Below are 10,664 nucleotides of genomic sequence, written 5' to 3' on the forward strand. Positions count from 1 at the left end.
CAAATCTGCGGAAATTTTTGGAAAATCGCAAGCTCCTCCTAATATATTGCAGAGTTTGCGGCAATTTCTGCGATCACAAAATCACAGAATCCTGGAGGGACTGGTTATGGAGAGCTGAGTACCAAAAAAGAGTCAGTTGCAAATCATTTTTTTAAAAAAAGTGAATTTAACACCAAGTCCCAAACTGGAAAGCTATTAAACATGAACCATAAATATTCAATATTTAAATACATGTTTATTCACTAGATTAGATACACGTTTACGTGTACGTTTGATTTTCTGTATATTCCTGTAAAAATTATTCTAACAATGTTATTTAAACATATTTTGGAATATTTTTTGACTGGGTACAGTATACAGGTGACTATAGATAGTGTCAATATGAAACATTTAGTGGATCATTTGTCGCCCTCTGTTGGCTGCGAGGTGAAATATCAGTTAAGAGCAGAATTTTACATCTATGCTGCCCCCTGCTGGTCATATCAGTCTGTATATACACACATACACACAAACACAAACAACCACCAAACTGTATAAACACTGTAAAGAGACTGATTAAATTAACTTGAATTGTTAAAAACATTAATGCATTCTTCTTTAAGAACATAGTAAGTTAGTTACATAATAACATAATATTATGCCTATTGTTATAATTAGTCAAACATATTATGTTATATATTCTATGGAATATCTTAAGACTAACCTTTTATTATCTCTTACTGCAAATCCAACCTACTTTAGGACTGCTTTGCTGTAGTTTCCAGTAATTTGGCTCAAACAAAATATTGAAAGTGCATAAACATTTACATTGACATTATTCTATGATGTTTGCAACAAAAATATATTTTGTAAAAATCGGTGGAACATAAAGCAAGTTACAGAGGAATTTATGAAAATAAACATACGTCCCTCCAAAAACTTGTATAGGCTTACCGTTTAATCGAACCCCGTCCAATATGGCGGATATGTTAACGCGGGTCAAACGGAGGCTAACTGCGCATGCTCCTTATGCTAGTCTCGTCCAGGAAACGCACTAGATGAGAAATACCGCGAGACTTGAGTTTGAAAACTGGCGGTTGAATGATTATTGGAGCTTTTTCAGAAGAGGAGAAGCAGCGTAAAAAGTACGTCCTGTTTTTCATTTTTTGATGATTCTTATATGTAAAATATGTAATATATTGTTGTTGTTGTTTTCTTACATTGTCAGGTAAACGTAAATGATTATTTTCCACAGTGGTTATGTAACATTATGTTGGGAAATCTGGTCATTTTTGGGTTGTTTTTCCTCACGTCGCTGGTTTAAACCTACGTTAGCTATGTGGCTAACAGTGCTTTTGTTGACGTTAACAATGCAGCCTCGCGCTTCGTGCGAGTTTAAAACTCAATCAGTTTAAACTTTTTAATTAACAACTGGTCACTTTTAACAATTAAAGTTCGTTTAACGGTTGTGTGGTTGGTTATAGATAGCTCGCTACTAAAATAGTGACGTGCAAAACGATTATTTCCTGTGAATCGACTCAGTAAGATGAATCGATTCCTTTTCGCACTGATTCTTTTTACGTGCTATAATGTCCAAAATCATCACTAGAACTTTGTATTATTTCTGAACAGCGTGTGTAGAGATCATTAGAAAATGAAGATGGTAATATTATATATTTATTTGGAGATTAATGGATGGTTTAGCATATCTAAGTACATTAATTGGTGATATAGTTGGTATAAAAAGTATATAAAAAGAACTTTTCCCCATAGATGGGACTTGGAAAGATCGCTGTATACAGCGTTCCAGGAGATCACCTGATCTTTCCAAGTCCCATCAAATGTTTATTTCTATCAATGGGGGAAAAGTTATTATAATATATATATATATATATATATTTTTTTTTTAAATAATATATGTTTTAAAAAGGCTGTTCAGCCTTTAGGTTCATTTTCTGTTTTGAGCTCTCCAGTGATTTGTAAAAGTTAACAACGAACATTACGGATATTTTGACAAAGTGATTTTGTGTGTTTCTTAGGAGCATCGAGATGACCGCTGATTCTAAACTGGAGATCCGTGAAACTTTCCAGCGCGCTCAGAAAGCGCTCAACAACAAGGCCAAGCTGGTGGCCAGTCTGAAGAACATGTATGTTAAGGTAAAGCGAGTTATATTTCTAAACATCCCCATGATTTGGTGAAGCTTGCCATTGTGAGCTGTTTTGTATATATTGGTATAGCTTCATATCTGAAGTTCACTGTGTGTGTGTGTGTGTGTGTGTGTGTGTGTAGTTACAGGATAAGGCAGAGTTCCACGAGGAGTTTCTGCGCTGCCTAAAATTCGCGATGATCGTGTACACCCGAGAGCCGGCGGTGGAAAGCGTCATCGACTTTGTGGTGAAGTTTGCCGCTAGCTTCGAGACGCCCGTCAGCGAGGAGGAGGCGGAGGAGGAGGAAGAAGAGGAGGAGGATACATTTTTGAACTTCCTGTTCAACTTTCTGTTGGAGGTAATCTAGAGCGGCGCGTAAAGCAGTAATTCTGAACGTGATCCGAACTCTGATATGAATATCGTGAACCGTAATAAATACGTTTCGACCTCTTTTTTTTATTATTTTGACGTGTCGCAGTGTCATGGCGTGAGCAGCCACGCGGTGCGGTTCCGGGTGTGTCAGCTGGTGAACAAGCTGCTGGGCAGCCTGAGCGAGGATGCGCAGATCGACGACGGGCTCTGCGATCGGATCCACGAGGCCATGTTGGTCCGTGTCACGGATAAATACCCCAACGTCAGGATACAGGCTGCGCTCGCCATGGCTCGCCTGCAGGACCCAGAGAACCCTGAATGTCCTACAGTCAAAGGTACACACACCCTTACAGCATCCACTCAACCATCACACATACGCGCATATATATATATATATATATATATATATATATATATATATATATATATATATTACTTAGTTAAAGTGTTCTGTCTGTTAGCGATGTATCATCTATTTAATTAACCTGAAATTGTGTAAGGAAGAGCGGAGCTGCTCATAATTTGAGTGTGTGTGTGTTTAAAGCCTACATGTTGCTTTTGGAGAACGATTCAAACCCTGAGGTGAGGAGAGCCGTCCTGTCCTGCATCGCACCCTCCGCCTTCACACTCCCCAAAATCTACAGACGTACTCGAGATGTTAAAGAGAAAGTCCGCAAACTGGCCTATCTGGTATACACACACACACATAATTTCAACACGGTATTTGCGAATCAGTCATTTTAAAAAGTAGATCGTATTACACAGTGAGTCAGAAGACTGGATTAAATTATAGTGTGTGTGTGTGTGTGTGTGTGTGTGTGTGTGTTTTTGTTCAGGTGCTTGCTGAAAAAGTGCATATCCGAGCTTTGACCATCGCTCAGAGAGTCAGCCTGCTGCAGCAAGGACTGAACGACTCTGCAGGTTAGCTGTGTGTGTGTGTGTGTGCGCGCATGCATGCGCATCAGTAGGGCTCGAGAATATAATCTCGAGGATGAGACGTGTCAGTGTAGCAATAAGTGTTAATTGTGTGTGTGTGTGTGTTTGTGTGTGCAGCCTCAGTGAAGGAGGTAGTGACGCAGACACTCCTTCCATCCTGGCTCCGCCTCCTCCAGGGAGACATGCTGCAGTTACTACACAGACTGGACGTCGAGAACTGCGCAGAGACCGCAGTGTCTGCCCTGCATGCCCACTTCTCTATGGCAGCGACCCCCGATGACCTTCTGAACGTGGCTAAACTGGACGACAGGTGAGGAGGAAAACATGCAAATGTTTTCGCATAACATTTAATCTTTCAGACACTGCATTAAGTGTGTGTGTGTGTGTGTGTGTGTGTGTGTGTGTAGAAAGTTGATCCCGTTAGACGCCCTGACGTGCGAGAACGTGCTGTACTGGCGTGCTCTGTGCGAGTTTGTGAAGAGTAAAGGAGACGAGGGGGAGGAGCTTCTGGACAAACTCTTACCCGAACCTGCTCTGTTCGCTGAGTACCTGTACAGGTAAACACACACGGCGCCATACATCTGCCCGGGTTTCAGGTTTCCTGTTCAAACGCAGGCGATAAAGGATTCTGACTACAAGTATTTGTGCACACACACACACCGTAAAACTGCACCATTATGTGTAACTGTTCTTTGCGTGTAGTTATATGAAGACCCTTCCAGCCATGTGTGAAGATGACCGAGCTGATCTGGCTCAGCTGGAGTCTGTGATGATGAAGGAGTTCATCACGCAGCAGCTCATCCAGCTAGTGGACTGCTTGGACACTGCAGAGGAGGGAGGAAGGTAATACACATGCTGTATGAACAAGGCCACAAGATGATTACATCCTATCGTATAGAATTGCAGACTACTAAGGAAAATTGATTGAAGATCAAAGCGCATGACAAACGGGGTTATTGACTCCCAAAAGTAGGAACCGGTTATGAACGGCTGAAACGAGTCGTTATTAATTCCAGATTTACTTCCTGTACAAACCTGTACAGAGTATGCTCTCTGAAAGGAGGAGTTTAGAATTAATCTTTAGAACGGATCATTGACCGAGTCGTTTGTGACACTTTTTTTTGAGCACGTTAAATTTTGAGCACGTTAAAGATGGACGTAAATTTATTGCATGAGCGCTTTAAAATAAAGTTAGGCACGTTTCAAAACTATACTAGGTGCACTTTAAGGGGAAAACTAATACTACATGAATTAACAAGGTCAATTTTGACTTCATGCATAGGACAGGACAGTGAAGTCGGTGTTTTGAGTATCTAAAACGCTTCCCTGTACCCGATTTATTGATTTCAGAAAACGCGTGCTCGCAGTCCTGAAGGAGATGCTGGTGCTGTCAAACACGCCCCTCTCTCTGATCAGTCAGCTGGTGCAGAGACTGCTGGGGATTATCCACGACGATCAGCAGCGCATCGCAACGGTGCGTGATTTATGTCGAATAAATCCTTACACCGTGCCGTTGCTCTTCTGATTCTTTCAAGCCGAATAAACGTGTTTTGTGCGTGACGAACAGGTAGCCGAGATCATATCTGACGTGAGGGAGCCGATCGTGGCCGACACGCAAACCGAGGACGAGAAACGCAAAAGACAAGTCCGAGTGAGTCTTCACGTAGATGCAATCCACTCTGGAATATACATTTGATCCACATAAATAACCGGCTTGAAACGCCATTGGTCTGTCTGTCTGTCTGTAGCTGGCCGAGGTGAAGGTGTGTATAATGGAGTGTAAGGAGCAGCTGGAAGAGTGTATCAGTGCTCAGGATTTCAGCCGAGCTGCCGAGCTGAAGAATTCCATCACCGAGCTAGAGGAGCTGAAGAACCAGTTAGCACAGGAGAACACACACACCGAACCTGCTAAAGAGCAGCACGCAGAGAAGGTATACACACACACACACACACACACACACAATTATTAGCAGTGTCATGATGATATTGTACACTGTTAATTGGGCAATTATCATGGTGTTAAATTTGGTATCACTTCAGCAAGTTTAGTGTCGTGCCATTTAATTTTCAGTGTTAATTAAATTCTCACCCAGTGTGTGTGTGTTTGTGTTTGGTCAGTTCTTGGTTTCAGGTCTAGAACTCTCCAATATTTCATCTCTAAGCTTTATCAAGGTAAACCGAATGTAGATCCAACTGATCCAATCCTGCGTTAAGTCCGCTTCATTTTTTAAAAATTTGCAGCATATGCCCAAGAGTGTTTGGACACCTGGCCATCACACCCATATGTTGACCCTCTACAAAGGCTGGAGTGGGAGAACCCTAACCGGAACTGCACTACTACACAATTTAGTGGAGAAACCTTCCCAGAAAATTGGAGGTTATTATAATTTAAAATTTTTTTAAAAAGGGGTGGAGTCTAAATCTGGAATGGGATGTTCTTGAAAGCACATATGGGAGTGATGGTCAGGTGTAAATATTAGCAATATTTTAAGCATCTTCCTAGCTAATCCACTAAGCTGCTTCCTGGCTGAAAATGATTTCGAAACAGTGGTGAATCTTTTGTGGATCTTCATCTCTGAAGCCTCTAAAGATTTTCTTCCCTAATTGATGGATATTTCCCCGGCAGAGCAAATCGACAAATAAATCCCCAGTTAGATCTGTCTGGAAACTAATCCTCACGCTGGAGCTGACCGCTTGTGAATGAAAGCTTTGGAGCTAGCCAGCTACGTTAATCATCTGGCTGTTTTGCTACTATGAATTGTGCGTGTTTTTGTGTGTAGAATGACCCAGAGACGTTGCTGAAGTGTCTGACGATGTGTGCCGAATCCCTGAAACAGATGAGCATCAACCGAGGAATCTGTCCCACCATCAGCGGTCTCCTAGAGTCGCTGGTACACACTCGCACTCACTCTAAAGCACACACACACACAGGTGTGTTTTAGTTTGTAATGAGAGTTGTATGTGTGCTGTAGGTGTTGCCGTGTGTGTCAAACTCCAACACCGCAGTGAGGAACATGGCTGTAGTGTGTTTGGGCACTGCAGCGCTCCACAGTAAAGACCTCGCCAAGACACACCTGGTGCTTCTGCTGCAGGTAACACACACACACATACACACACACACACACACTGGTGTGCCCCTTCACACTTTTGAAAATCTGAAAGCCAAATCTATTTGCTCTGTACGAGTCTCCGGTTGTGTGTGTGTGTGTGTGTATAGATCACCCAGCTAGACGAGCCTAAGATCAGGATCAGCGCTCTGAGAGCTGTGATCGATCAGCTGCTCTTGAACGGCCTGGACATCCTGCGCGATAGCGCCGCCTCCCAGCAAACGCAAACCTCCGATTGGCCGGATGCCAGCGACGGACAAGCAGACCGTCCGGTTGAAGAGAACGATAATCCTATACAGAGTATTCTGAAGCTGCTGGCTGAGTTCTTGGACAGTGAGGTGTGTTCGTGTTACTCTCGCACGTCTCACCACTGTCTGTTCTGAATAAACGTTTCTCACGTTAACCGTAACCTAGCACGGTTAGCGAGGTAGCTAGCAAAGGTGTCATGCTAGTGCTGTATCCATGAGTGTCATTTAATATAGGTTGTGCTTATAGATCTGCGAGTTGCGCACGGAGACGGTGGAGTGTGTGTGTAAGCTGCTGTACTGCGGCAGGATGGTGAGTGTGAAGCTGCTCACTCGCCTCATTCTGCTCTGGTACAACCCGCTGACCGAAGAGGACCAGAGACTGAGACACTGCATCGGAGTGTTCCTGCAGCTCTACACACACTCGCACAGGTACGCAGGATTCGTTTCAGTCTGGGGCTACGGTGTATCGTGTCTGCGGCGACGGAACAGAAATAACCTGGACCACAGACATCCAACCAATCAGGATAATCCTGCTGGTTTGTTTTGAATTTTGAGCAAACTTCACGTGCGCTCTTTGTCCCTCAGGACTCATCAGGAGTGCGTAGAGGAAAGCTTCGTTCCCACCATGCGGACATTATTCCACGCCCCGGCCACATCTCCGCTGTCCGAGGTCGACACCAACAACGTCGCCGAGCTCTTCGTAGAGCTGACACGCTCCAGTGCTCCGACTCTGGTACGCACGGCGCTAAGATAACGATTAATACGGCGAGAGTTGCGTTATGGGTGGGTGGCTATGTCACGGCGTGTTCTCTTCTCTCTGTGGGTTTCAGGGAGCGAGCGTGCACGACTCTCTGGCCGTGCGAGTGTGTAACGAGATTCTGCGAGACACTTCCGCTCCCGAGGTGCGCCTGTACTGCAAAACCCTCAGCACTTTGGAGATCAGCGCTGATCCGGGACCCGCTAACAGCGAACTGCAGCAGCTCCTCGCCTCCATCCTGCAGGTAACACTCACTCTACACACAAGTGTAGTAAAGTGTAGAGGACAACAACATACACACATCAGTTATCGGTTTTGTAATGTTGGATCTACCGAAAAATGGCGCCATCTTGTGGGCGTTTTGAGAATTGCACGCAGGAGCGCTATAACAGCTATTAACGTACAAATTAGACGTGTTACATAAACGCTTGATATGTAATTTAAGCAGCTTGGTGTTAAGAAATTCGAGACAGAGTCACGTAATCTGTTTACCTGATCTTAGCTTTCATTTAAAGAAAAGGGTAAAAAAAAAAGACATTTAGTGACGGTGCACTTTTATTTTTTGCACTCTTTCAGACCCTGTATTTACTGGTGTATAAATAAGTTTTGTTTTGTATGCAAGAAGGAAGTGAAATTGACAAAATTGTTATAAATAAAACGGTTCAGTGGTGGTGTCCTCATTGTGTCAAAAACAGAAGTAAAACAATAAATAAATCAAACGTCGGTTCTGCATATCGGTTATCGGGTGCAAATATTAGTATCGGTTATTAAAAAAAAATCAATATCGGTCGATCTCTCTCTCTCTCATTCGCTCCTGATCTTCGGGTTTTAAACAAAGGAACTGAAAACAGAACATGCCGGTGAAGATTTAGGCTGTGGCAATACGGCAAAAAAAATGTCCAGAATACATACCTGGAGGACTGCATTGCCTCTAACTATCCTTTAAGAGCCATTTTGCTCACTAAGCATTTAAAATACAATATTACGCATATAATTATAGCTCTAGTAGAAGCAGGCTAGCCTTATAATCTGCACATTTAAGGTAAAAGTGTGTTGCTGTGGGGAAAAAACCCCCCAAAAACTGTATGAAAACAAAATGAAGACGCCTGAACACGAATGAAAGCCTTTTGCAGGCTGGCTGTCTTTGAAGGCTTTAGATGTATATTGGTACATACATTGAGGCACTGTTTGTTACCATAGAAACAACTTATTTCCGAGTCCAAAAATGGCTTTTTGTGTGGGTTTTCTGGGGCGTCTCATAAATACTGTAATTTCTACATGATGTAAACACACTGATATTTTGGTGGATGCACATACATTCCACTACACACACACATTCTTTTTCATGCACAGGATGAATATGTACAGTACATATGGGATAATGTGTGACTTTTCCCTGCTTCCATAGAAACCTTTGATCATGTGTTTGTACTTATGTTTCTGTGTCTGTGTAGGAGGTAAAGGATAAGAACTGCGTGAAAGCCTTGGAGAAAGTGCTCGCTCGTCTTAAAGGAGAGCAGTGTGTTCGAGTTGCACACACTCAGGACGTGGCGCTGACCGCTGTGGATGGAAACGCCAGCGGTACAGCATACACACACACTTGTACATACCACTGTGTGATACGTTGTTGTACACTTCAGACTGTTTACTTGATCGTGTCACGAACACACTTTGACATCCGCCATATCAACCCAACCTTTATACCTCTCTTTCAATTTTATAACTCAAATATCCTTCAAACTTTTTTTCTGTGAGTTTATCATCACATCGACCCTTCGACTTATTTTTTTTGCGCTTTTTTTTCGTCGTTACAGAACTGGTGGATGTAGATGACTGCAAGCCTAAACGACCCAGAAGAGGTGTGCTAGTAAACCTGTTTCTCGTTTATTTATGTCTTTCGTGTGAAATGCTCCTCATGTGTGTTACGTTGTGTATCATATCTCGATGTGCTGCGCAGGTCAGAAGAAAGCCACGACGGCCCGGAGTGTTAAAAAACAGTCTAAAGCGAAGGAGTCTTCTGATGAGAGGTGGTATTAATCTCCTCACACACACACACAGACATATATATCAGCTCACATATACATATATCCACACGTGTACTCTGGTAGCTAACTGTATATTCGTGTGTGTATGTGTAGCGACGAGGAGAACGTTCCAGAAGCCACAGAAGCTCCATCAGCACGTCCGAGTCGGCGCGCTAAAATGGCAGCTCTGGATAAAACCAGGCAGGACCTGACGGCGCTGATGAATCACGAAGCCAGTGCGTAGGTCAGGGTTAGTCTAAACATCTCCAAACACACCCAATCTCAACGTGTCTCTGTGTGTTACGCTTAGGAGACGATGAAGTTGAACCACCGAGGTGTTCAGTCTACACTCTTCAGTCTGCATGCGTGTGTGTGTGTGTATATATATATGTTTCATGAGCAATATTACCTCCATATAAGGCGTTATCACTCACGAATATTCATCACTTATTATGACATTGATACGAGTCTGCTAATAAGGCTTACTTGCTGTGTGCGTTTATAAATATATTTTTTTCCCAACCTGCACTGCTGTACAATGTTCACTCCTCTCTATTATTAATCATCCCTGCAGTCTCCTCTGTTCTCCGTGTTAGAGTTTTGACCTTTACAGAGGGAGCGGAAAAGAGAGAGACACAGAGAGAGAGAGAGCACCGTTGAAGTGCTTGTTATAACATCAGCAAAACTCGCTCGACTTGCAAACCCGAGCAAATTATTCTTTTATAACGTTTTATTTCTCAAGTGTTTCATTTTTAAACCCCAATAAATAATTTTCTGTCACTCCCTGCATTGTTTTTTTTTTTTTATGGAAAAAAAAACCCAGACTTTTTTTTTTTTTCCCCTTATTTTAAAGGAAGCACCTTTATTGGTCTAGTGACAGGACATTCTGTTACATGTTTAAATCACATTAGAAAAGATAAAGTGTATATTTATATCTCTGTACAGTGTTTAGCACCTTGTGGATACTTACTTTGAACTCTCTCTCAACCAACTGTAACCAACACTCCCCCTCAAAAAAAAAACCTCCCCAAAACAACAACAACACAAAAACGACAAAACTGCAAAATGATTCATTTTACGAGAACACCGACAC

The 10,664-nt window shown here is 42.7% G+C and overlaps 1 protein-coding gene across 5 annotated transcripts; it reads left to right on the top strand.

Annotated features, from left to right (window-relative positions):
• Nucleotides 1-1,097: 1,097 nt before the first annotated feature.
• ncapg (non-SMC condensin I complex, subunit G) lies at nt 1,098-10,355 on the top strand. Of its 5 annotated transcripts, XM_053619053.1 has the most exons (23): nt 1,098-1,124; nt 2,019-2,136; nt 2,270-2,485; nt 2,606-2,834; nt 3,044-3,189; nt 3,336-3,420; nt 3,553-3,745; nt 3,843-3,992; nt 4,138-4,278; nt 4,786-4,909; nt 5,003-5,086; nt 5,184-5,366; nt 5,554-5,607; nt 6,216-6,326; nt 6,408-6,527; nt 6,653-6,880; nt 7,038-7,219; nt 7,376-7,523; nt 7,621-7,791; nt 9,002-9,128; nt 9,362-9,406; nt 9,505-9,574; nt 9,686-10,355. In XM_053619053.1, the coding sequence occupies exons 2-23, from the start codon at nt 2,029-2,031 to the stop codon at nt 9,813-9,815; spliced, it is 3,045 nt and encodes a 1,014-aa protein (XP_053475028.1). In that variant the 5' UTR covers nt 1,098-1,124; nt 2,019-2,028; the 3' UTR covers nt 9,816-10,355. The 5 variants fall into 5 exon arrangements, with proteins under 5 accessions (XP_053475028.1, XP_053475027.1, XP_053475029.1 ...); XM_053619052.1 differs by having other exon boundaries at nt 9,362-9,574; XM_053619054.1 differs by lacking the exon at nt 5,554-5,607.
• Nucleotides 10,356-10,664: the final 309 nt, after the last annotated feature.

Source organism: Ictalurus furcatus, chromosome 29 (assembly GCF_023375685.1).
Source record: "Ictalurus furcatus strain D&B chromosome 29, Billie_1.0, whole genome shotgun sequence".
NCBI lineage: Eukaryota > Metazoa > Chordata > Actinopteri > Siluriformes > Ictaluridae > Ictalurus > Ictalurus furcatus.